This window comes from Macaca fascicularis, chromosome 3, assembly GCF_037993035.2.
Source record: "Macaca fascicularis isolate 582-1 chromosome 3, T2T-MFA8v1.1".
Taxonomy (NCBI): Eukaryota; Metazoa; Chordata; class Mammalia; order Primates; family Cercopithecidae; genus Macaca; species Macaca fascicularis.
Window position 1 is genome coordinate 50,944,006 of NC_088377.1, and position 26,062 is coordinate 50,970,067.

General features: G+C 58.5%; 2 protein-coding genes across 20 annotated transcripts in view; both read left to right on the forward strand.

Annotated features, from left to right (window-relative positions):
* CUX1 (cut like homeobox 1) overlaps nucleotides 1–6,295 on the forward strand; it is a 472,906-nt gene extending 466,611 nt beyond the window's left edge. For all 9 annotated transcript variants that reach the window (XM_045387934.2, XM_045387935.2, XM_045387936.2 and 6 more), the window contains 6 exons: nucleotides 390–506; nucleotides 2,347–2,430; nucleotides 3,120–3,176; nucleotides 4,181–4,261; nucleotides 5,051–5,115; nucleotides 5,360–6,295. In XM_045387934.2, the coding sequence (XP_045243869.2) occupies nucleotides 390–506; nucleotides 2,347–2,430; nucleotides 3,120–3,176; nucleotides 4,181–4,261; nucleotides 5,051–5,115; nucleotides 5,360–5,429 (474 nt within the window). In that variant the 3' untranslated portion in view covers nucleotides 5,430–6,295. The remainder of the gene's footprint in view (nucleotides 1–389; nucleotides 507–2,346; nucleotides 2,431–3,119; nucleotides 3,177–4,180; nucleotides 4,262–5,050; nucleotides 5,116–5,359) is intronic.
* Nucleotides 6,296–7,448: 1,153 nt separating this feature from the next.
* The window catches only part of SH2B2 (SH2B adaptor protein 2), a 38,168-nt gene continuing 19,554 nt past the window's right edge, over nucleotides 7,449–26,062 (forward strand). For 2 of the 11 annotated variants that reach the window (XM_045387940.2, XM_074034622.1), the window contains exons 1-3: nucleotides 9,271–9,523; nucleotides 17,877–18,057; nucleotides 23,067–23,836. In XM_045387940.2, the coding sequence (XP_045243875.2) occupies nucleotides 23,096–23,836 (741 nt within the window). In that variant the 5' untranslated portion in view covers nucleotides 9,271–9,523; nucleotides 17,877–18,057; nucleotides 23,067–23,095. Of the gene's footprint in view, nucleotides 7,605–9,270; nucleotides 9,524–17,876; nucleotides 18,058–23,066; nucleotides 23,837–26,062 lie in introns of those variants that run through there. The other 9 variants (XM_065540989.1, XM_074034623.1, XM_005549303.4 and 6 more) reach the window with 5 other exon arrangements.

The following is a 26,062-nucleotide window of genomic DNA, read 5'->3' on the forward strand; positions in this document are numbered from 1 at the left end:
GCTCCAGCCTGGGCAACAATAGCGAAACTCCGTATCAAAAAAATAACAATAATAAAAATAAAAAATGAAATAAAATATATAGACAGGGTCTTGCTCTGTCATATATTAAGGTTGATGCAAATGTAATCATGGTGTTTGCCATTACTTCTAAGGACAAAAACCACGATTACATTTGCATCAACGTAATACATATGAAGAAATCTGACCCAAGATCCCTGACTTCTGCCTGGGGTGGGGCCACAGTGGGGGAAGGGGCAGCTTTACAGAGTCAGGCAGGTCAAGGAGAAGGCTGTGGGCACAGAAGGGGCTTTGCTCCAGGTAGACAGAGCAGCACCTGTGCCAGCACGGAGGCCTCTCCCCCACCCCTCTTTTTGCCCCTCCCCCCACAGGAGAACCGCCTGGCCCAGCACACCCTCCAGGCCCTGCAGAGCGAGCTGGACAGCCTGCGCGCTGACAACATCAAGCTCTTTGAGAAGATCAAGTTCCTGCAGAGCTACCCTGGCCGGGTGAGGGCCCTCCCCTGGCCTCAGCTTCAGGTGGACCAGGCAGGGAGAGAGGCCGATCAGGGCTCTGGAGGTGGGAGGGTCGGGGGCCAAGACCTGCTGGGCAGCACTGGGCCCCAGAGGCCCCCTGAGGCCTTCCGACATCTCCCCACCCACCCACCCACCCACCTGCCTGCTAGCTGCCCTCCCTAAGCTGGGAGAAGCCCGTAGAGTGGAGCCGCTGTCCAGATTCATCATAAAAACTGACCAGAAGGGCCAGGCATGGTGCCTCATGCCTGTCATCCCAGCACTGTGGGAGGCTGAGGCAGGAGTATTGCCTGAGCTTAGAAGTTCGAGACCAGCCTGGCCAACACAGTGAAACCCCGTCTCTACTAAAAATTAAAAAAAAAAATAGCCGGGCATGGTGGCGCACGCCCGTAGTCCCAGCTACTCAGGAGGCTGAGGCAGGAGAATCGCTGGAACCTGGGAGGTGGAGGTTGCAGTAAGCCAAGATCGCACCGCCACTGCACTCCAGCCTGGGCAACAACAGCAAAACTCTGTCTCAAAAAAAAAAAAAAAACTAGCCAGAAAGGCAGGGCACAGTGGCTCATGCCTGTAATCCCAGCACTGTGGGAGGCCGAGGGGGGTGGAGTTTGAGACCAGCCTGGCCAACATAGGGAAACCCCATCTCTACTAAAAATACAAAAATTAGCCAGGTATCTTGGTACATGCCTGTGGTCCCCGCTACTCAGGAGGCTGAGGTGGGAGGATCACGTGAGCCCAGGAGATAGAGGCTGCAGTCAGCTGAGATCCAGCCACTGCACTCCAGCCCAGGTGACAGAGCAAGACCCTGCCTCCAAAAAATAAATATAAATAGGCCAGGCATGGTGGCTCATCCCCGTAATCTCAGCAGTTTGGGAGGCTGAGGCGAGCGGATCACTTGAGGTCAGGAGTTCCAGACCAGCCTGGCCAACACAGTGAAACCCCATCTCTACTAAAACTACAAAAATTAGCTGGGTGTGGTGTCATGCACCTGTAATCTCAGCTACTCAGACAGCTAAGACAGGAGAATCGCTTGAACCTGAGAGGTGGAGGTTGCAGTGAGCCAAGATCATGCCATTGCACTCCAGCCTGGGCAACAGAGCTAAACTCTGTCTTAAATAAATAAATAAATAAATAAATAAATAAGCAAGCAATAATAAAAAATGTAAACAGAACTTGGTACACACTCCAAAAAGCAACGAAGAGAGTGGATCAAAAACTCACTTGCCGAGTTCTTCTGGGCTAGGGAGGCCTGTGCGTGGCTTCTTGCAGCCCCCCAGCCCGTGCCAGGAAACCCTTCCTATGAGTAACAGGAGAGCATGGGGCATAGTAAGGCAGGGATTCACCTCTCCCTCTCCCTTTGGGGCCCAGCAGCCACCAGCCCTGTCCCCACCCATCAGAGCCACTCCTCGGCCACCAGAGGGCACTCAGACCCTGCAAACCAGCCTGGCTCTGGGTGGCCAGCTGAGGAGGCGGGAGTCTCCTCTCCCAGGTGCTTGCCTGCCCCCATGACTACCCCCACACTCCCAGCAGATCCACCTTCCTGCACCTGCGCCCGGTCCTGCCTGGGCCTCAGTTCCCCATCCGTGCCCAGAGGCGCTGTGGCCCTGACCCCATGGGTAGCTCCATGCGCCTATGGCAGGAGGCACCTGCCACATTCACGTTGTCAACCCAGCACCCTCTCCTCCCACCTCTGGGATCTAGGGCTCCCTCCCCTACCTCCCTTTTTGCAGATGAGGAAACTGAGGCTCCCCTGGGCTCCTGCCCTTCCCACTGGGCCCCAGGGCACTGACTGGGTCTCTTCCCCTCCCGGTCTGTGCAGGGCAGCAGCAGTGATGACACGGAGCTGCGGTACTCGTCCCAGTACGAGGAGCGCCTGGATCCCTTTTCCTCCTTCAGCAAGCGGGTTCGTGAGCCCAGCCTGGGCAGGGGAGGGAAGGGGCATCAGCCCAGGGAAGTCCAGGGGTCCCCCCATCACCTGGCCCCCATCCCTGAGCACTCAGCCTTCCCTGGCCCCCCTCCAGCTGCCCTCGTCTGGGTGCTCTCGGCCAGCCCTGCCACACCAGCCCTGCACACCCTGGCCCCTCAGGCCAGGAGCCCCCCCAAGACAGCCTCCCCACCGCTTCGGTGCAGTGTGGGCCCAGCACCCATTCAGGAACACCTGCCGATGGCTACCTGAGGGTGTGTGGCAGTGGCTGGGTTAACCTGCAGTATATTTGGGGGACAGGCAGACAAGGAAGAGCCAGTTACAGCTCCCAGAGTTGGGCGATCCATGGTGGGGACCCCACCCTACAACTCCCCTCCCCCACCCAGACTGCAGAAGCTCTGCCCGTGGAAAACTTTCCCGTGGGCAGAATGGGCGGCTGCAGAGGCGGGGAGGGGCTCTCACAGATGTCGGGGGAGTCCAGAATGTCACACTGAGTCGACTGTGCACCTATCGACACTGAGTCGACGGCAGCACCCCGGCAGCCCCCTGGAGGTCTGCAAGAACAGCGAGACAGGGTGGCCTGTGGCTGGCCAGGCCCCGCTCTCTGCCACAAGCCAGGGTCTGTGAGGTCCTCTGGGGTTCTTTCCTGATTGTCCCTCCCTGTACAGGAGCGGCAGAGGAAGTACCTGAGCCTGAGTCCCTGGGACAAGGCCACCCTCAGCATGGTGAGTCCCTGCGCCTACCCGTCCCCTCCCCAGACAGGCCTGAGCCTCTGTCTCCAGCCACCTCTTCACCTGCCCTGCAGCCCAGGCTGGAGGAGCCGCCTGCCCTGCCAAGAGTGGCTGTGTGATCTGGGACAGGGTCTCTCCCCTTCCCAGGCAGATCCTCTGAGAGCATGGTTCATAGCAGTAGGTTCTGAACTGAGCTGCAGGGGGGCCATTCCTCAGAATTCCTGCAGCCTAGAGTCAGGCCTGGTGGCTCACACCTGTCATCCCAGCACTTTAGGAGGTGGGAGGATTGCTTGAGCCCAGGAGTTCGAGACCAGCCTGGGCAACACAGTAAGACCCTGTCTCTACAAAAAATAAAATAAGCCAGGCGCGATGGTGTGCTGTAGTCCCAGCCAGTCCCTGTAGTCCCAGCTACTCAGGAGGCTGATGGATGAGGATCACTTGAACCTAGAAAGTCAAGGCTGCAGTGAGCTCTGACCACTACATTCCAGCCTGGGCAACCTTGTCCCAAAAACTTTTTTTTTAAAGAATTCCAGTTGCCGGGCACGGCGGCTCACGCCTGTAATCTCAGCACTTTGGAAGGCCGAGGTGGGCGGATCACCTGAGGTCTGGAGTTCGAGACCAGCCTGGCCAACATGGTGCAACCCCATCTCTAGTAAAAATACAAAAATTAACTGGGCATAGTGGCACATGCCTGTAATCCCAGCTACTCAGGAGGCTGAAGCAGGAGAAGCGCTTGAACCCAGGAGGCAGAGGTTGCAGTGAGCCAAGATCGTACCACTGCATTCCAACCTGGGCAACAGAGCAAGACTCCGTCTCAAAAAAAAAAAAAATGAATTACAGCAGCCCTTGTCTCTCACCCATAATGGTAGAATGGGAGACCCAGCTTCTTGCCCCTTCCTTCCCCTTGCCACCCTAGGGCCCTTTCTGTGAAGCCCAGGTAGCCCTGCAGGGGGTGGTGAGGCCAGCCCCATCCCCACTCACCCTTTCCTTGCTCCCAGGGGCGTCTGGTTCTCTCCAACAAGATGGCGCGCACCATCGGCTTCTTCTACACACTGTTCCTGCACTGCCTGGTCTTCCTGGTGAGTGTGCACACGGGCAGGCCAGGGGCACCTTCACCACCCCTACCCCTGACCTCCAGGGCAGCACGGGCCTGTAACGGTGGCCTGGCCCCTGGACCTACCCCAAGCTGCATCCCCAGCTGGAGGCCACGCCTCTCCCCTTCAAGAGCCTTGGCCCACCCCAGGGACGAGAAGGACCCACCCCACTGGGACCTCTGGCCAGGGCACCAGCCGGGCCGCTCCGTGAAAGACGCCTGGCTGATCGCATCTGGGACTGGTCCTGGAGGGGCTTCGTAGGAAGAAGGGATGGAGTGGGAAGGAAGCAGGTCTAATGAACTCCACCAAGGAACAGTCATGAAGGCTGCACAGGGAAGGGCATCTTGAACTAACGTCCTCAGCTGCAGAGGGGTGTTCTAGTTAGCAGATAAGGGCCTCCATGTCTGCCAAGTTGGGGGAGAAGAGGGGTGGAAGGCTGTGTCTCTGGAAGGATCCAGTCTTGGGGACTCCTGTCCCCAGCACAGTCAAGATGGCCCCTACAGGGCTAACCTGGGCTCCAGCTCTGACCCCAGGGCCCGGTGGATCCTGGCCCTTCCAGGGGTTGTCCCACAATATTCGGGGAGGTGCCTCCGTGTCTGGGCCCATCTGACCATCTGCAGAAACAGCAGGTGCAGGAGCATGTCTAAGGCCCACCCGCCCCGGAGCCTGGGGCTCGAGAACCTTTATGTCCCAGGCCAGGCCCAGGGGCCATGGGTGGGCTGCAGGGGTGGCCTTGAGGTGAACGGGCAGCTCACCGTGTCTCCATCTGGCCAGGTGCTCTACAAGTTGGCATGGAGCGAGAGCGTGGAGAGGGACTGTGCCACCTTCTGCGCCAAGAAGTGAGGACCCCCACCTGGGCCCCCCCTCAGCCCCACAACCAGCTCCCAGAACCCCCTGCAACACCCCTGAGTTCCTGCCTCATGTCCCCCACTCCTTAGCCCTCCATCACAGCCCCCATTCTGGCCCTCCCCCTACCCCCACTCCCAGTGCCCACTACCCCCCAGCCCCACCCCATCACACGATACACATCCCCCTTCCCCAACACACACACTCGGCCTCAATAAACCTTCCCATGTCCCCCAGGTTCGCCGACCACCTGCACAAGTTCCACGAGAATGACAACGGGGCGGCAGCTGGTGACTTGTGGCAGTGACACCCCGGCACCTGCCCCGTGACAGTGACAGCTGCACCTCCACCTCTGACTGCTCAGTGCATCTAATCACTTAGTCTTCCCCGAAGAATCCCTCATGGAAACTGCTCTTATCCGCTGTCCAGCAGCTGCCAGAGGCCCCAGGTCCCCTCGGGTCCCCTTGAAAGAATGTCTCGTCACATCAGGCCCGCTAGGTCCAGAGAGCCAGCCCCCAATGCCCGACCAGGCTAAGCCGCAGAGACCCTCTCAGCCCCCACCTCAGGCTAGGGCTCTGCCCGCAGCCTGACCTCTAGCCCTGGTGGCAGAGGTCCCTCAGCTGCGAGGCTGATTGGGTGACCACCAATTCCAGCTGTGGTTAATCCAGCTTGGACCTGTCTGCACTGCGATCCTCTTGGGCTCCCCTAGGATCTCCCCATGCCCCATAAGAGGTGGAAGGCACTTCCTTCCAGGACAGCAGGCTTTGAGTCCAGTACCCCCAGCCTGCCTTTGCCACCAGCCCCACCCCGCAGACTATATGAGGTTTGACAGAGTCTGCCCCCTCCCCCACTGCACCCCGAGAGAGAGCCCCAGTCAGTGGAACAGTTTCTATTACCCCCTCCCTGCCCCCAGACCCACGTGATTTCTGCTTTCTTCTTTAGCAGGATATTCTGGTTTCTAGGTAAGGAAGAGTCTCTAATGAGCCCCCGAGCCTCAGTCTCTTCAGACTCATGGGCTGGTCTGAGGGGTCCAAGCATGTCCTAGCCAATCAGAACTGGCTGTGGACCACCCTAGCACGGCCACCTCTCAGGGCCACTGGCAGGCCTTCCTAAGTTAGATTTGTAGTTGCACATTTAGCTTTGCACATTTGAAATAAACCATGGTTGCAGCCACCCTGGTGCCCTGTGCTCTGGGACGCTGGAGGGACAGGAGGCTGGTGGGGATGCCTGCAGTGCCACCCCTGGGAGCTGGGGCTGGCCTCACAGCTGGGCACACAGAACATTCCTCCACCTCTTCTCATCTCCAGGAATTCCATGAGCACATTCAGAGCTCTGCTGAAACCCAGATCGAGTGTCCGCCGAGTGCTTTTGAGCGGACAAGCAGCACCATCAAAAAGGGAAACCCATTCCTTTATTCAAAAACCACCCGGGGCCAGGCACAGTCGCTTACACCTGTAATCCGAGCACTTTGGGAGGCCGAGGCAGGTGGATCACTTGAGGTCAAGAGTTCATAACCAGCCCGACCAACATGGTGAAACCCCATCTCTACTAAAAATACAAAACTTAGCTGGGCGGGCATGGTGGCACATGCCTGTAATCCCAGCTACTCAGGAGGGTGAGGCAGGAGAATTGTTTGAACCCGGGAGGCGGAGGTTGCAGTGAGCCGAGATCACGCCAGTGCACTCCAGCCTGAGTGACAGAGTGAGACTCCGTCTCAAAAAAAAAAAAAAAAAAAAAAACCACCTTTCAGGCTGTGGCTGGGTGTATGACGTGTCTTGGTCCACGTCAGTTCCTGGGGAATCTCTGCTTCCCTTTCTGTGCTCCCCTTTCCCATGGGCCCTCGCCTGCCAGGGGCTGCAGAGCACGTGCCCGCCAATCCCCCTGAGCACCAGCCTTGCATTGGAGCCCCCCTGAGCCACAGGCTCTGGGCCACCTCACCTCCAGCCCAGCCCCAGATGGAGGAATGCATTCTCTGGGTCTGGAGTGGGTGCATTAACCCATTGTCCAGGTGGCCCATGAGACTGGTGGCAAACCCAGGTCCCCCACTGCAGCCCACCAGGCCAGGGTCCCCTGGGCTACCTCTGTCTCCATTTTAGTTCTGACCAGTCTAAAGCGTGTGTATCCAGGGGCCTTTCTTTGGGGTCCCAGCACCCCTCATCTCCCCCATCAGGACTTCCAAGCCCCCAGAGCCTCCTGCCCTCAGGGACCCAGGATGGGTCCTTTCCTCCCTGACCCTCATTCCTATCCCCAGCGAGGTGACAGCTGCTCTTGGCCAACCACACCCCCTCCACCCCCACAGCTACTTCCACATCTCCATCAGTTCCTCCTTGTGGGTCCGAGGCGCTCTGCCGCCGGCCTCTCCCCACTTCCTCCTCCCTGGGGATGGATCCGAGCTATTGTCCTGCCCATGGCTTCCCATCTCAGGACGCTCTCTGGCCACTGTCATCCCAGCAGTGGAGTTCAGCCCACTACTCTGAACCAGGTTAGTCCACCGCGGGTCAGGCTCTCCCCTCTCCCGGGAGGGTGGAGATCGAAACCAGGCCATGTATGGAGCCTTCCTCTCTCCTGCTCTCCGGCACCCCCTCCTCCCCCTTCCCAGCCTCATTCATAGGTGTCCTGGTTCCCAGCCAGGCCTCCAGGCCTGTGTGCAACTCCAATCGAGGGCTGGCCCACTGCCGAAGCTTTCATTAAAGTGTCTGCTGGCCTGGTCCTGCAGAGGGAACAGAGCCAAGATGTGGGGCAGGGAAGGGGCCTGCCTGGCTTCCATGCCCCCGTGGAGGGCAGCACCGGGGTTTTGGGCAGCAGGTGAGGGCTCTGTCCCCTTCACCTTCACCTCTGGAAGCCCCACCTTTCCATCCCTAAGAAGGGGATAAAAATCCTTGTCTGTCCAGCCTCCTGAAAAATTAGAGATGGGAAATGGCTCTGGGAAAGGTCAGAGGTCAGTTTGGGCCCGGGAGGGTGACAGACGGAGGCAGCTCCAGCTGGCAAAGAGACCAGGGCAGAACCGCCAGAGGTGGGGGCAGGGGACAGGGAGGGAGATGAGGGGAGAAGACACCCAGGGGTCCCCCACTGCTATCTCCAGCAGCAAGATTACTCTCATCTCTGAGGGGCCCTTTCCACACCTCTGCCCCCACTGAAGCCCTCCCTCCCCTCTCGGACCTCTTCCAGTCCTGCTGAGCCCCCTGCACCTCTTTCAGGAAGCCTCCCAGAGCCCCCACCAGCGGTCTGGCCACCTGACCCCTCAGCACCAGGGGTCAGGCCACAAGTGCCCCGCAAAGCCCAGCGGGACTGTTTCCTTAGCCCGACTGGTCTCTGCCCTAACGCAGGCGAGTTCTGGAGCCAGGAAGGGGTGAGCAAGGTGCCAGGGCTGTGGCCCCTCATCGCCCCTCTATGATCTCTGACACCTCTCCGGGTGGCATCAGGCCCCCATCACAGCGAAGGCTGGGTGGTGGGGGCACAGCGCTCTGGGGGCCGTCCCGCGCTGTGTCCCGGGGGCGATTTCCCGCACCGGAGGGCTGGAGGGAGGGGGCGTGGTGGCGCCCTCGGGATTTACGAGAACCAGACGTCGACTTCCCCCGCTGCGACATCCAGGCCTCCTCCAGGCTCCCATTGTCCCCGCTGCGGAGGGTCTGGCCACAGCGGCGGCTCCCGCGAAGCACCCGTCACCGAGGGGCGCTTCGAGGGTTTCCGCGCCCCATACAGCCGCCACGCAGGACACTCCCCCGGCCCCACGAGCCGCGCTCCCGGGGCTACCACCACCCCGGGCTCAAGAGGTCGCTTCCGCGAGAAGGAGGGGGAGTCCCGTGCCTGGCCTGGGACCGGCTCTGCGAAAAGAGGACCCCAGTCCAGATGGGGCGACTCGGAGCCGGCTCCTAACCCCTCTCTCCGGGCCCCAGGGCCGGGCAGTCTCTGCAACGCAGCTGCGGGGAGCGAGCAAGCACCAGCAGTCGGCGCAGCTCGGGCTCCGCGGAGGGCTGGGGGCGTGGAGGGGGCGGGGCCTGAGCCGCGCAAGGAGGGGCTGGAGGGGACCGAGCCAGAAGGCGTGAGGGGGCGGGCGGGGCGGGGCTCGCGGCGGGGGCGGGGGCGGGGCTCGCGGCGGGGGCGGGGCCGGGAGGCGCGCGCCTCGCGGGCGGGGGGGCGCGCCGCGCGGGGCTGGGCTTGGAGCGCGCGGAGCTCGGCTGCCGGAGAGCCGCGCGGGGAACGCGCCGGGACTGCGAGGAGCGCACGAGCCTTAGAGACGGTGAACCAGGGAGGGAGCAGCCGCCACCGTCGCCAGCTCCCTCCCGGAGGGAGCCCAGTCCGCCGCGGGCCATGAGCCACCGGGCCCGGGGAGCCCGGCCGCGGTACGGGCAGCGCTCAGCCGGCGCCCCAGCCCGCTCGGCCGCAGCTGCGCGCCTGTAGGTATGGCCTCCTTGTGCCCAGTTCCTCGCTCCCTGGTCCTTTCCCCGGGACCCCTGTCTGTCCCCTGGGATGTGCGCTGTGTGAGCACCGCTGCCCCGCGGAGAGCGGCCGCACACGCCTCGGTCCGCGCGTGTCGTCTTTGTGTGCGCGGGTGGGAGGGAGGAGGGCGCGCGAGGGAGGGGACGCGCCCCCGGCTGGGATCGGCTCTCGGATCCCCATCCCGGGCTGGGCGGGGAGCCGCTGGAGGGGCCGAGCCGCCTCTGGACCAGCTGCGCCCCCGCCCCCTGCTAGGGCCCCGGTCGAGTGGTAGGGCGAGAGGAGCCGGGCCCTTAGAGGAGGGGGTCTCTGGTTGGGGGAGGGGGCGCCCAGGTTTCTTCCCTACGCTGGGAGCGCTGGGAGGGGGCGTCAACCTAGAATGAGGGTGAGGGCCACGGGGTGGGATCGGGAAGAACCTCCTCCAGGCCACAGTCTCCGGGCAGACACGCCCTCCCTTTGGCCCAGGCACCCCTTTCTCGACCCGCCCACCCGGGGAGCTCCCCGGAGCCCCCGATTGCGGGGAGGATCGTGGAGGGTGCCCAAGAGGTCGGCTCCTTTAAGAAGGGGCGGGTTCGTGCCCTCCATTCAGGCCCTTGGGCCTCTGCCATTGATGAACCTGCGGGCAGCGCCGACCGGAACCGCGCCAGCCCAGCGGGCTGAGGCCGGGCAGAGGCAGGGACGCTTCCCGGCCCCCTGCAGCCCCGAAGTGGGGGCCTTCAGGGAGGGAAGTCTGCAGTGACTGGGGCTTCTCAGGAGCCATGCAAGGCAAACTGGGCAGCCTCAGCCGAGACCCTGAACAGCAATAAGCCAGGATCTACGTGCACTTCCAGCTGGTGCAAGGGAGAGCCTCAGGCTAGGCTGTCAGACCTGGGTGGAGCCCTACCAATGCCCTCGAGCCAACATCACCTACCCTGTAAAATGGGATGGTGCCGCCTGCCTCCTGGTTACGGACCGGCAACTCTCGGCAGGAGTTGCGTCCCAGAGGCAGGTCCCCGGAGCTCCTCTGGGAGGACTGGGGGCAGGGAGTGTGGTTTCCCCAAGAGGCTTCGACTGCCTCTTGAGCCGAAGCACCCCTACTCTGTCCCACCTTGAACTCTCCCATCCTCTTCCCTTCTGACCTCCCGGCTCCAGCAGGAAGAGGCTGGGAGAGTGACCTAGAACTTTTCAGCTCCAGGAACTTTGGGAGAGGTCTGGCGGTGGCGGTGGTGGCACTGCTTTTAGGCTAGTGTGGATCAGGGCGTTTTGGGGGGTCTCAGAGACAGTTTCCCACCAACCGCTTCCTTAGAGGTCTGTCCTACCAGCATCTGAGAACAGCCCCACCCCGTGCCAGGCGGGCTTCTGATGCTGCTTGGTTTAATGCTTCTAGGTAATCAAGGGTTAATGCACATGCTTTTCTTTTTACCCTTGTTGTGAAAAATCTGTCTAAAGTGTCTAAATCCCTCTTCCCTACTTAGCATGGATCTCCTAGGGAGGACTTCTGTACAAATACCCAGGGGTGGGCTTCCCTTGGGGGTCTTGGAAGTGGGATCTCCACCCAAGTGATCCTGGGCCTCCCAGGGCTGAGCTTTTGGTTTCAAACTTACTCGTGCCAAGCTAAGGGCATCAGGGTCGCTGTTCGTGTCATCTTTACAACAACCCTGTGGGTTTAGTGCTATTATTATCCCCGCACAGGGAGGGGAAATGACTGGCCCAAAGTCCCGCAGTCAACAAGTCAGGCCTCCCAACCACTCCTCTCTGACAAGAGCCTGGCACTTCTTGCCCTGTCTACCCAGCCTGGGTTGCAAGGAATGGGGGGTTTAGGGGCTTCAGGCCTCCTGGCTGCTGTCTTCCTGGGGCTAAGGTCCAGTCTTGAGGCCTGCGCTCATTCTTACTGTCCAAGTGAGGTCAGGGGACTGGTCAGAGCCTGGGGCCTGGAGAGGTTTCTCTTTCCGGCTCACCTGGCTGGGTGCCGTTTTATGGCTATGCTCTGTCTAGGGGGATAGCAGGTGTGACCCCTCAACACGAGGTCACAGCCCACACCTGTCTGGGCAGAGCAAGGCAAGGCATCGCTGTGTGGGTGTGCAGCATCTTTTGGTTCCTCTGGGTGAAGCAGGGTTTGGGCCCCATTCTCCACATACTTCCGGCCCATCTGAGGGTAGCGCCCACCTAGGGGGTGGGGAGGACAGCCAGCCAGGAGCTCACGGTCTGGTGGAAGAGACAGGCTACAGCCATGTGGTGTGGTGGAGGGGCAGGGGGCAAGGGTGGAGGTGGGGACAGGATCAGGGGGTGTTCCCGAGGCCTCTGTGGGCTGGGGGGCTTACCTGCTATTGGGGCAGAACAGGGGAAGTAGGCAGTGCCTGGCTGGGTGCTGAGGCTCTATGCAGAGGACAAGCAGGAGTTGGAGGAAGAGGATGTATTCGAACTTGGAGGTGGTGAGTTTGAGGTACCTGGAGATCAGCCAGGCTGGGAGTTGAGCTCAGAGAAAGGCCCGGGGAAGCTTTATTAGCACCGGTAGTCCCCAGAATTTGGGGATGTTCAGATCTTAGGGGTGCCACTAGAGGTCTCAGGAGGCACTGGTATGTGTGTCCTGGAAAAGCCAGAAGGCAGCTGGGTGGGATGAATTGGGGGAGGTACTAAGGGGGTATCCTGCAGGTTTAGGGGGCTGGGCCAGGGCCCATGTGAGGCTTATGACGCTGGGGGAGTGGAAGGGACTGAGTGTCTCAGGCCAAGGCTGGAGATGGGGGGGACCTCTGCTCTGCAACCCCAGAAAGGCAGGGTGGGTTGGGAGTAACCAGGGCCAGTGCAGGTGGAACCAGCCCAGCCTGCCCTCCACCTGCAGAGCCCATCCAGGAACTGTCCAGCACTGGGTGCTCCTGAAGGAGGCTGAGTCTGCCTCTTGAATCCCCAAGCCCTGGCCTAGCTTGTTGTCCTGACCCCCACTTCCTGCAGAACCCAGCTGTGGATGCCCCTGGCCCCCCAACCCGGCCACTCAGAGTGCCCCATCCCCTAACGGTGGTCATTTCCTTTCCGGAAACAGGGACTCGGTCTTCCCACTGTGCCCTTGGAAGGGGAGTTCCCCAGAAACAGGGCTCAGAAAGGGACCAACCTGGAACTTGGCTCCATACCCCTCTTTTTTTTTTTTTTTTTTTTTTTTTTTTTTTGAGACAGTCTTGCTCTGTTGACCAGGCTGGAGTGCAGAGGCGTGCAATCTCGGCTCACTGCAACCTCCACCTCTGGGGTTCAAGCAATTCTCATGCCTCAGCCTTCTGAGTCGCTGGGGTTACAGGTGTGCACCACCACGCCTGACTAATTTTTGTATTTTTAGTAGAGATGCAGTTTCACCGTGTTGGCCAGGCTGTTCTCAAACTCCTGACCTCAAGTGATCCGCCCTCCTCGGCCTCCCAAAGTGCTGGGATTACAGGCGTGAGCCACTGCACCCGGCCTCCCCTCTTGCCCATTCTGCGGCCCTGGACCCTCCCACCTGGCGTCTGACACACAGTGGGAGCTCACCATGGTGTGGTGGCCAGTGCATTGAGGGTAGTCACCTCCCTCCCCAGAATCCCATTTCTTCATCTCTACAATGGAGAAACAACTCTTTCTTCCAGGGAAGATGTGAGGGGAGAAGGGTTTTAACAGGGGCATGGCCCACTGAAATGTGGGTTCTAGAATGCTGACCTTGGCCGCACTGGAGCCTGGGTTTATGTGTTGGGACAGTGGGTACCTCTGCAACCGTCTGCCGTGAGCAGTTAGAGAAAAAGGGAATGAACAGAGCTGCGATTTTTAAACTAATAGCTTTTTTAATCTTCATGACAGCCTCTTAAGGTTGGCACTGCTGTCACCTCCATCTTAACAGATGGGGAAACTGAGGCTCCAGAGTCCAAGGGGTCCTGCTGGGCAGCAGGGCAGCTGGGATTCAAACCCAGACAATCTGGCTCCGGATCTCAGACTTTTAACACTGTCCCAGCACGTCAAGTGACCAGAGGTGGTCATAGGGAGATGCCCAGGCAGTGGGGCTCCCTTTGCTGGGGAGCAACTGTCAAATGCAACTGTGGGAACCCCTGGGACTGAGGGTCTGCAGGCCCCGGCGCCAGCAGGGCTTGTCAAGCTTGGGATGTCTGCAAAAACCGGGGGGCTCAGCAGAAGGGCTCCCACCCACCCATGGCGGTGGCAAAGGCTGAGCGTGCCGTGAGAGGCCTGGGGTTGTCCTGGGTGCAGAGCTGTTGTAATAGCTGCCTCCAAGCGATGCTGCTCAGGGTGGACCTTGGACTAGAAAGTTATCTGCACGGAAGAGCAGCTAGGGAAACTAATGCTCAGAACAGCCAAGACCACTTAGTACCTACTCACCCATACAGAGGCATACAAGTCCCAAGGGCTCTGAATCCACACCTGGCCCCATCACCAGCCAGAAGGCCCCCACCCACCCATCATGCAGTGAGGTCATAGCAAGTTCAAGGGTGTTAAGACCAGAAACCATGCCTACTTTACCTTCTGCCAGGGTGGTGGAGTGAACGCAGGTATTCTGGGAGGGGAAGGTTGGGGAATTCCAGCCACATCTGGCGGAATTCCGGCACATCTGGCCCTGGTTCAGAGCCTACCTTGTGGGATGCGGTCTCTGGGGAGGCGAGGAGTAAAATGGGCTTGAAAACCAACGCCCACGTATTCAGCGGTGAAACAGACTGAGCTGTGTGCTCTGTTCCTGAATCTGCAGGGAAGAGAGACACTCATACCTAGTCAGCGGGTGGGAGTCACTCCAGGCCAGAGGGATGGCCTGCCCAAAGAGCGTCTGTGTCCTGCCCAGGGAGGGCTGCAGAGAGGAGGCTGGAGGGGTGGAAGGGACTGCCCTGCTGAGGCCAGGAGGGCGCTCGAGGAACAGCAGGATTGAAAGCCTCTGTTGTCCAGAGCAAGGCTGAGTGGGCCAGGCCCGTGCTGCTAAGGTCCTGAGGACCCCTAAGGGTAGTGGACATGAGAAGGCATGGCTGGGCAGCTTTTCTGAGGATGGTGGAGGTGAGCAGAGTGAGGGGTGCACTGGCTCACAGTCCCAGCAGTTTGGGAAACTGAGGCGGGCAGATCACCTGAAGTCGGAAGTTCGAGACCAGCCTGGCCAACATGATGAAACCCTGTCTCTACTAAAAATACAAAAATTAGCCAGGCTTGATGGGTTGCACCTGTAGTCCCAGCTACTCAGGAAGCTGAGGCAGGAGAATCGCTTGAACCCAGGAGGCGGAGGTTGCAGTGAGCCAAGATCACGCCATTGCACTCCAGCCTGGGCAACAGAGCGAGATTCGGTCTCAAAAAAAAAAAAAAAAAAAAATTACCTGGCCATGGCTTCATGTGCCTGTAATCCCAGCTACTTGGGAGGCTGAGGCAGGAGAATTGCTTGGCCCCAGGAGTTCGAGGCTGCAGTGAGCTATGATTGCGCCACTTCTCCCCAGCCTGGGCCACAGAATGAGACTTTGTCTCAAAAAACAAAACAAAACAAAGCCTGTTTCCCCATCGTGAATGGTTCATTGGGGGATGGGTGGCACTGCCCACCCCAGGATGTAGGAGAGGACCCTTAGTTCTGACCCTCTCCCCCTTCATGCACTTGATTCTCTGACTGCCGCTCTGAGGACGGAGCTAAGTGAGGGTGCAGGAGGAAGGGGGATCTCTTGCCAGTGGGGCGCAGCTTTTGGGGGTGCTGCATAGCTAGTTTGACCTGTGGGACCACTGACCATCCCTCCTCTTCCTGGGCCTCCTGGCCTCCTGTGGCTGGGATGGTGCTGGGGAGGGGGTGGGGGCGCCAGCTGGACGTGGGCGGGGCTCCTGCCTCTCCCCGCCCCCAGGGCCACCGCCCACTGCGCCGCGCATCGATTGGTCGCGGGCCCATTAGCGGGGGCGGTGAGTCCGACTCATCAATATTTTAAGAAATGACCCGGCCTTGGGGTCTGGAACTGCTGAGCGGGCGGGGGCTGAAGACCGGCCTTTTTTTTTGTCCTCCAATTGTCAGCGCTATTTTTACCGCCGGAAAGCTGCCGCCCCTCCCCCATGCCGCCTGGACTGACTGTCTAGCTGAGCTGGGGGCTGGGGTCTCTTGTCTGAGTTGCTGGTGTTGGGGTTAGGAGAGACTGTGGCTTGGAAAGGCGATGAGCAGGGACTCCATTAGTCTTCCCCTGCCCTCCTCCCTCCATCCTCCCCACCAAAAACCCCTCTGAAGCCCCCATCCCATCCGAGATGGTAACGAAAAACATTTTTTCAGGAGAAGGCAGACAGCCCAACTGAGACTAGAAAAACTGGAGGTGGGGGGGTGTAATGGATTGGGGGAGGGTGGTCTACCCGCCCAATGCTCCCAGGAGGGCCAGCACCGTAGGGGGTCGTGGGTGGGCTTCCTTTGTCTCCAACGCCAGTCCTCAGAAAAGCAGCCTGGGAGGGGGAGAGGCAGCCCCCTACTTGTCCCTGGTCCCAATGGAATGACAGCCCAGTCTTCGATGTCCAAGGCCATCACTTCTGCATCAGAATCAGGAGCCCATAGAGGCCACACACAGCTCCAGCAGCCCCATTTTACTGATAGGGAAGCAGAGGCACCGAGAGACACAGAACCTGGCCCAGGATAGAGTCCAAATCTCCCAGAACCCAGTCCAGCACTGCCCGGCACCAACTCAACTGGTCTGTTCTGACACCCTGGGACCACAGGAGGAGAGCTGACCACCGAGAGAGTTAGAGACCACAGGGTCTTGGAGATCAGAGAGGCAGAGCAGTATAGGGAAGGTTTCCTGGGAGAAGAGAAGGTTTTGTTTTGGTTTGGTTTTTTGAGACAGGGTCTCACTCTGTTGCCCAGGCTGGAGTGCAGTGGTACAATCTCGGCTCACTGCAGCCTCAACTTACTGGTTTAAAGCAAACCTCCTGCCTCAGTCCCCCAAGTACCTGGGACTACAGGCGTGCGCCACCACGCCTGGCTAATTTTTGTATGTTTAGTAGAGACGGGGTTTCACCATGTTGCCCAGGCTGCTCTTGAACTCCTGAGCTCAAGTGATCTACCCGCCTTGGCCTCCCAAAGTGCTGGGATTGCAGGCGTGAGCCACCGCACCCGGCCAGAAGAGAGGGTTTTGCACGATCTAAAGGCAGGGGAGATGTTGAATAGTCGGAAGAGCAAAGTCCCTAGAGAGGGCTTGAAACACCAACCTTGGCAACACCCGGAGGCTGGGGGAGCTCCTGCCCTGCCCATGACTGCACATGGGTTACAACATTGCAGACACCACCTCCTGTCCCATCTTGCCACCGAGTGGTCAGAAAGTGAGGAGAGTGGGCTCGGAGGTTGGGAGTGTGGTCAGTGTCACTCACTCGGGGAGCCCCCGCGGGGTCACACCTTGAGCCCAGGTCAGCCAAGCTCCCTACACATGGTCTCCTCCCCAGTTCTGGTCCCAAAGGTGGGTGGGGACAGCACAATCCTGACCCTGCCACAGCCAGGCCCCCTTCCCTGTGGCTTGCAGCCTCCCCTCTGCAGAGAACCATGTCGGGGCCTCCCTCTCTCCATCTGAAGCCAGGTGGGAGCCTCCCTGCTGGCACTGCTGTTTGGAGACTTATACCTCTAGCTGCTCAACCTGCTTCATCTGTGTATCCAGGGCTGGTCCTACTGAGGACTGCTGTGCCCAGCATCAGGCCTACAGGCTCCTGGCTGGCTTGCGGGGTTAGGTAGGGGAGGTCAGGGCAGTCCCAACCTCCCAGGCCAGTCCATGCCTAGGACCTGGCCACACCTGCCATGTCCTTGGAAGATTCCTCTCTAAGTTCCACTCCCACTCCAGTAAGGGCTACCTGAGACGCACCTGCGAGAGCCTCCCCCAGGGCCCTGTCCCGCATCTCTGTGCCTTCTCCCTACCAAGAGTTCCTCCAGCCAGCAGGACGAGCTGGGGGCAACAGGGATTGATGTCTGAGGACTCGGCACTGGGGCTGACTTCCTGCCTGCCCCCATGTGGGGGCATAATCATGTCACTCAAGGACCCCACACCTACCCTTCCTAGGCTGCCAAGTCACTGGCTCTGAGCCCCCGGGGGGTCCTAATGGTACCGGGAGAGAGGTGGCCACCGTCAGGGGCACTAGCATACTGGATAAATGGTTGGGCTTGGAGCTCAGGGACAGGGTTTTATGGGTTCAGCTGTGGCCCCACCCGCACCCCAGGAAATGCCACCCCTGCAGGTCAAGGCCTGGGCCTGGGCTCATCACCTTCCCTGGAGACCATGGTGGTGGTGGTGGTGGTGGTGGTGGCAGGTGTGTTCCCATCTCCACCCCTCAGGGAAGAAGCAAGTTCCAGGAGCCTGGACTATGACTCAGGTCTCCCTTTTGCCCTGCGCACTTTCTGTGTCAGATGGGGAGACAGTCATGAGGACAGACACTTGGAGTACCCTACAACTGGCACCATGCAAGACAGACAGGAGGAGACCGTGGGAGCTCAGAGGAGACACTTGTGCTGGCCTGGGTTGGGGAGAAAGGAGAGGTGTCAGGGAAGGCTTCCTGGAAGAAGTGGCTTCTGGATTAATTATTGAAGGGTGAGTAGGAGTTAGGGGAAGAAAGGAGGGGGCAGGGGAAAGGTCAGGCATGAGCAAAGCTCGTGGGGGCCTCAGTCCCCATCCTCCCCCCACCTTCATGAACTCTAAACAGCACCACCACTACCCAACCGCCAATATCCTGATAAGCCCTGCCCCCAACTCATTGTTCAGGCCCCCAGCACCCTCTTTATTTTATTTGCACTCATGAAGCCCAACGCAATAACCACCTCTTGAAGGAAACCTTCCAAACTCCCCACTCCCCTCCCCCAGTACCAAGGCAGGAGTCTCCTAGGAGACCACTGGTTTGGAAACCCGTCCTTGAAGCTAAGCAGGCTCAACCGGGAGCCCTGTTCTGTCCCTGGGGCTGTCCCGTGGTTATTGACTGCAGATTGATGGCGAGGTTGCCCCAAGGAGAGAGGGAATTCCCACGGTGCCCTATGGCCCAGAGGCCTCACAGATGATCTCACAGAAGTGGGGCAGCTATTTTTACCTGGCATTTAATTACAGGGTTTGGATCCCAGAGGAGAGATGAGATGGTGATCCCAGGAGCTGCAAGGGAGGGGCATTCTGGGAACTGTGGGGATCTTGGGAGGACAGGCGAGGGCATGAACCTCTAACTCAGTTCCTCGGAAGGGTGGGCGCTTGTCCCCCAATACTGGGCTGGCTCCTCAGACAGGGACTCCCCAGGGCACTACATCACCCCACTTCATCACTATTGGGAATTTTCCCCCTGGCTTGGATGGGGGCTGTATGCACACAGCAGGTTGGACCTGCGCCCCCAGGGGCGATGGCAAGGCCCCCAGGTGATGGGCTGGGTCCAAGCCACACAGTTTAGCCATCCAGAGCTGTGAAGGACAGAGGGGCCTGGGAATAAGAGGATGAAGCTGGGGTGAGGAGACCACTGGGATTCCTGGATTGGGGCATCTTCAGAATTGGATTTGAATGGGAATTCTGGGGGAAACCAGATTCCAGAACATGGCAATGTAAGTAGAAGCGTGCAAGCCATTGTGATGGAAAGAAGCAGGGTCTTCAATGTCAGTTCAAAAACTTGGTCCCTTTAGCCAGGCATGGTAGCTCTTGCCTGTAGTCTGAGCTACTCGGAAGGCTGAGGTGGGAGGATCGCTTGAGCCCAGGAGTTGGAGGCTGCAGTGAACTATGATCTTGCCACTGCACTCCAGCCTGGGAGACACTGCGAGACTCTGTCTCAAAAAAAAAAAAAAAAAAAAAAAAAAACCTTGGTTCTTATCCACAGCTTTGCTTTCAGATGCCCATGGTCAACAGAGGTCTGAAAATATTAAATAGAAAATCCCGGAAGTAAACATACAAATAAAAATGTAAATTGCAGGCCATTCTGAGTAGCAGGATGAAATCTCAAGCCATCCCGCTGTTCTGCCTGGGATGTGAATTATCCCTTTGTCCGGCATATCCGCGCTTTGGATATGACCCGCTCACCACTTAGGAGCTATCTGGGTTATTAGATCCAAAAAAAAGTAGTGGGCCAGGTGCAAGTGGCTCATGCCTGTAATTTCGGCACTTTGGGAGGCCAAGGCCAGAGGATTGCTTGAACCCAGGAGTTCAAGACCAGCCTCATCAGTAGAGTGAGATCCCGTCTCTAAACACACACACATACACACACACACAAATACAGTGTACAGAGGTTCAGTATTAGCCAGTTTCAAGCATCTGCTAGGGGTGTTGGGACATACACCCCTTGGACAAGAGGGAACTACCATATTTGATCCACAGTAGGAGGAGACCCCTCAAGTCCTAGAGTCACTGCAGACCTGGGCAAGCACCCTGGACCTGTCTTGTCACTAACAAGCTGTTTGTCGTCAGGCCCCATGTGAGGGCTTAGGCGGTGACAGCTGTGACATGCCTGGTGCGCCGAATACATTCATTTGTTCATTCTGGTCAGTGTTTCCCAAGCGCCTGCCATATGCCCAGCACTGAGGACACAGCCGCTTCTAGGTCTGGCAAAATCCCTGCCTTGTGAAACTGGCATTCTCGGGGGAAGGGGGTGGAGGGGAACACACGACCAAGCAACTAAATCTATGCCATGTCAGCCAGCAGTAAAGATAATGGTGAAAATAGGCAGAGTGCATGGAATGCATCAGAGGGAGTATTGTCATGAGAGGGATTTGTCATTCTCAAGAGTGGTCAGGGAAGGCTATCGGCCAAGCCTATGGTTGCGCAGAAACCCGAAGGAGGTGAGGGAATGTGGAGGTAAGAGCACTCCAGGCATGTGCAAAGGTCCTGAGGTAGGAATTTGGCTGCTATGGTTCTGGGAGGGCGAGGAGGCAGGTGCAGCCAGGGAAGAGTGGCAGGAGGTATGTCCAGAAGGATAAACGGAGGCAGATTATGTCAGGCCCTAGGGGCTGTGGATAGGGCCTCAGGCTTTGGCTTTTACTCTGTTTTGTTGTTTTTGTTTGTTTGTTTGTTTTGAGCGCAGTGGGTGATCTCCACTCACTGCAAGCTCCGCCTCCCAGGTTCACGCCATTCTCCTGCCTCAGCCTCCCGTGTAGCTGGGACTAGAGGCGCCCGCCACCGCGCCCGGCTAATTTTTGTATTTTTAGTAGAGACGGAGTTTCACCATGTTAGCCAGGATGGCCTCGATCACCTGACCTCGTGATCCGCCCGTCTCCGCCTCCCAAAGTGCTGGGATTACAGGCCTGAGCCACTGCGCCCGGCCTCGGCTTTTACTCTGACTGTAGTAGGAACCACTGCAGGATTTTGTGCAGAGGAGGGACTTGATCTGTCTTGTGTTTTGGTTTTGGGTTTTTGTTTTTGTTTTGTTTTGTTTTTGAGTCAGAGTCTCTATCACCAGCTGGAGTGCAGTGTCACGATCATAGCTCACTCCAGCCTCCAACTCCTGGGCTCAAGCGATTCTCCCACCTCAGTCTCCTTAGTATCTAGAACTGTAGGCATGCCGCCACATCCAGATTGGTTTTTGTTGTTCTTGTTTTTGAGACAGAGTCTTGCTCTGTTGCCCAGGCTGAAGTACAGTGGTGCCATCACGGCTCACTGTAGCCTCAACCTCCCAGGCTAAGGTAATCCTCCCGAGTAGCTAGGACTACAGGCATGCCACCACATTCAGATCAACTTTTTTTTGTTTATTTTTTTGAGACAGGGTCTCGCTCTGTCCCCAGGCTGGAGTACAGTGGCACCATCACAACTCACGGTGGCCTCAACCTCCCAGACTCAGGTGATCCTCCTGAGTAGCTGGGATTACAGGTGTGCGCCACCATGCCCAGCTAATTTTTTGTATGTTTTTTGTAAAGATAGGGTTTTGCCATGTTGCCCAGGCTAGTCTTGAGCTCCTGAGCTCAAGTAGTCTGCTCACCTCGGCCTCCCAAAGTGCTGGAATTACAGGCCAGTGTGTAAGCCAATGTGCCTGGCCAAGACAATTGTTTTGTTATTACGTTTTCTTTTTTTCTTCTTCTTTTTTTTTTTTTTTTTTAGACGGAGTCTTGCTCCGTTGCCCAGGCTGGAGTGCAGTGGCACCATCTCGGCTCACTGCAAGCTCCGCCTCCCAGGTTCATGCCATTCTCCTGCTTCAGCCTCCCGAGTAGCTGAGACTACAGGCGCCCGCAACCACACCTGGCTAACTTTTTGTATTTTCTGTAGAGACGGGGTTTCACCGTGTTAGCCAGGATGGTCTTGATCTCCTGACCTCGGGATCCGCCCGCCTCGGCCTCCCAAAGTGCTGGGATTACAGGCATGAGCCACCGCGCCCGGCCTTTTTTCTTTTTTTTTTTTTTTTTCTTTTTTTTTGAGATAGAATCTGGCTCTGTCACCTAGACTGGAGAGCAGTGGTGGGTTCTCAGCTCACTGCAACCTCCGCCTCCTGGGTTCAAGCAATTCTTGTGCCTCAACCTCTCAGGCAGCTGGGACTACAGGCATGCGCCACCACACCCAGCTAATTTTTGTATTTTTAGTAGAGACGAGGTTTCATCATGTTGGCCAGAATGGTCTCAATCTCTTGACCTCGTGATCCACCTGCCTTGGCCTCCCAAAGTGCTGGGATTACAGGCATGCGCCACCACACACAGGAGTCTTGAGTTTTGGAAATGACTGGGCTCCTGGGAGGAGAACAGACTTTAGAGGAAGTGAGATCAGGATCCTGGAGACCAGGAAGCAGCTGCTGGAATGCTGCATGCAGGAAAAATAGTTATGTGAATCCCAGGACAGCAGCCTGGACCGGGAGGAAGGAGCTGAGTCCTAGGTATATTTCAAAGGTCCAGCCAGCAGGATTCCATGTGACTTCTTCGTTTCTACCCGGCTTTGGGGGACCTCAGAAGAGGTCATCCCAGCCTCTTCTGCTAGCCCCAGGAATGACCCCGAGGTTCCCTGAGACTACTGTTTGGGGAGAGAATGAATGCAGGGCTGCCCCTTCTGCAGACACCACCTCCTGCTTCCCCAGTTGTCTTTCTCTTTTTTTTTTTTTTTTTTTTGCAGTCTCACTCTGTCGCCCAGGCGGGAGTGCAGTGGCGCAATCTCGGCTCACTGCAACTTCTGCCTCATGGGTTCAAGTGATTTTCCTGCCTCAGCCTCCGGAGTGGCTAGGACTACAGGCCTGTGCGACCACGCCCGGCTAATTTTTGTATTTTTACTACAGCCTCCGCCTCTTGGGCTCAAGCAATCTCCTGCCTCAGCCTTTCGATGGCTGGGGTTACAGCGTGCACCACCACACCCGGCTAGCCGGCTAGTATTTGTATTTTTAGTAGAGACGGGGTTTCACCATGTTGGCCAGGCTGTTCTCGATGATCCGCCCACCTCGGCCTCCCAAAGTGCTGGGATTACAGGCGTGAGCCACCGCCCCCTGCCCCAGTTGTCTTTCTGTTACACGCATCCATGCTGCTTGGAAGGGCTGCCTGCTGTAGTCCCACAACACACACGTGTGCGTGTACACACATACAGCCCCAGAGAGTCCTAGGGGAGCTGGAAGGAGGGGACAGGTGGGCACACTGGTCACAGGCCTGAAAGTAACTGCGCGCTCTTCTCGCCCGCAGCCGCAGGTGGCTGCAATGGGACGGAAGCCATGAATGGTGCCGCCCCCGGCCCCGCCACAGCCGCCCCGGTCCCGGTCCCGGTCCCGGTCCCGGACTGGCGGCAGTTCTGCGAGCTGCACGCGCAGGCGGCCGCCGTGGACTTTGCGCACAAGTTCTGCCGCTTCCTGCGGGACAACCCAGCCTACGACACTCCCGACGCTGGCGCCTCCTTCTCCCGCCATTTCGCCGCCAACTTTCTGGACGTCTTCGGGGAGGAGGTGCGCCGCGTGCTGGTGGCCGGACCGACGACTCGGGGCGCGGCCGTGCGCGCGGAGGCCATGGAGCCGGAGCCCGCGGACACCTCTGCACTCAAGGCAGCGCCCTACGGCCACTCGCGGAGCTCGGAGGACGTGTCCACGCATGCTGCCACGAAGGCCCGCGTCCGCAAGGGCTTCTCACTGCGCAACATGAGCCTGTGCGTGGTGGACGGCGTGCGCGACATGTGGCACCGGCGCTCCTCGCCCGAGCCCGACGCAGGAGCTTCCCCGCGCGCCGCCGAGCCCTCGGCTGAGCCCCGCGACAAGTGGACGCGGCGCCTGAGGCTGTCGCGGACGCTGGCGGCCAAGGTGGAGCTGGTGGACATTCAGCGCGAGGGGGCCCTGCGCTTCATGGTGGCCGACGACGCGGCCGCGGGCTCCGGGGGCTCGGCGCAGTGGCAGAAGTGCCGCCTGCTCCTGCGCAGGGCTGTGGCCGAGGAACGCTTCCGCCTGGAGTTCTTCGTGCCGCCCAAGGTGAGTTACCCCATAACTTCCATCTCCTGGGGGGACCAGAGGGGGCACCTGGGCAGCAGCTGAGGGTGCCAGGGACACTGCCTTTGGGGACCACGTGGTCTAATCTGGTTGACAGGGTGGAGTATTTGGTGCCAGGACCCTGGGAGGTGGGCCTGTCATGCCTCTTGGACAAGTCACCCCTTCAACCCTGGTTCTTCCTTTGCCAGGAAGGGCCCTCTGGCTACACCAAAGGGTTCTGGGGCACTGGTTTTTTCTTTTCTTTCTTCTTTTTCTGTGTGTGTGTTTGTGTGTGTGTGTGTGTGTGTGTGTCCATCTGTCCCTCTGTCGCCCAGGCTGGAGTGCAGTGGTACAATCTCGGCTCACTGCAAACTCTGCCTCCCGGACTCAAGGGATTCTCCTGCCTCAGTCTCCAGAGTAGCTGGGATTTACAGGCACCCGCCACGATGCCCGGCTAATTTTTGTATTTTTAGTAGAGACAGGGTTTTGCCATGTTGGCCAGTCTGGTCTCGAACTCCTGACCTCAAGTGATCTGCTTGCCTCAGCCTCCCAAGGTGTTGGGATTACAGGCCTGAGCCACCATGTCCGGCCTTTCTTTCTTTTTTGTTTCGAGACGGGGCTGTCACCCAGGCTGGAATACAGTGGTGCAATCATGGCTCACTGCAGCCTCCACCTCCCAGGCTCAAGCAGTCCTCTGTTAGCATCCCGCGTAGCTGGGACCACACACACCACCACTCCCAGCTAATGTTTTTTTTATTTTTCTTAAAGACAGGATCTATGTTGCTCAACTTGTCTGGAAGTTCTGAGCTCAAGAGATCCTCCCCCACCTTGGCCTCCCAAAGTGCTGGGATTATAAGCATGAGCCACTGTGCCCGGCCCAGGGCACCGTTCTTGATGTTGTTCAAGAGACCGGCTACCTGCCCTCCTCTCCTGCAGCCCGAGGGTGCCTGGCACCTCCCAGAGCCGAGGCCTGCAGGGATGCGGGCAGGAGTGACCGAGCACATTCACAGAGGGCTCCCTGGGAGGTCTGTGTCTGACTCCATGGGGCTCTACTCTTCCCCAGCTCAGCTGCCAGGCTCCAGCCCAGCGCCTGTCCAGGGGGTCCTTTTCTGGCCAGGGAGATGCCAGGCTTCTTTCTAGCTGTCACCAACATTGTTGCTCACTGGCGTGCACTGACCCTTCCCCTCTTAAGGGCTGGCCGTCAGGTCCTTGGCAGTAGTGTCACATCTTCTCCAAGGTGGCCCCCCTGCTTTGGAGAGTGGGAATAGTGTAACAATAGTGCCCAGCCTCTGAGAGCCCACAGTGTGTCCAGACCCCAGCCTGGTGGGCATCTGTACAGAGATGCTGTCATCTTCTAGGTACCCCACCCCGGTAAGGTGAGCACATGGTCCCCAGATTACAGAAGAGAGCGCAGACAGATGTTCAGAGAGGGAGTGTGGCCTGCCCAACGTCACCCAGATGGCAGGTGCCAGAGCTTGGCTAACATGGTGGGGCATGGTGGCACGCACCTGTAGTCCAAGCTACTTGGGAGGCTGAGGCAGGAGCATCGCCTGAACCCAAGAGGCAGAGGTTGCAGTGAGCCAAGACCACACCACTGCCCTCCAAGCTAGGCAACAGAGTGAGACCCTATCTCAAAAAAACAAAAGAAAACAAAACAACTGGGAGCCGAGCACGGTGGCTCACACCTGTAATCCCAGCACTTTGGGAGGCTGAGGCAGGCAGATCACCTGAGGTCGGGAGTTCGTGACCAGCCTGACCAACATGGAGAAACCCCATCTCTACTAAAAATATAGGATTACATGCCTGTAATCCCAGCTACTTGGGAGGCTGAGGCAGGAGAGTCACTTGAACCCGGGAGGCGGAGGTTGCAGTGAGCTAAGATCATGCCATTGCACTCCAGCCTGGGCAACAAGAGCGAAACTCTGTCTCAAAAAAAAAAAAACAAAAACTGGTCTAATGATACCCGCCACCCTGGTGGTCCCAAGAATGAAAGGAACGTGGAAGTGGAGGTCCTTGGGCACTGGGAAGTTGGGGCAGGGGGAGGCTTTGCTGGTGCAGCAGCGGACAGCAACCCCGGGGACCACCGGGGGCCCCCACCCACCTCCTGCATCAGGGCCCACTCTGTCCCTGGGTGCTCTCTGAGTCAGCCACAGCTTCTTGGCTCTCTCTCCATCTCTCAGTCTGCTGGGGGAATCTGGGTGCCTGGAGGTGCAAGGGTATGGGCTCCCC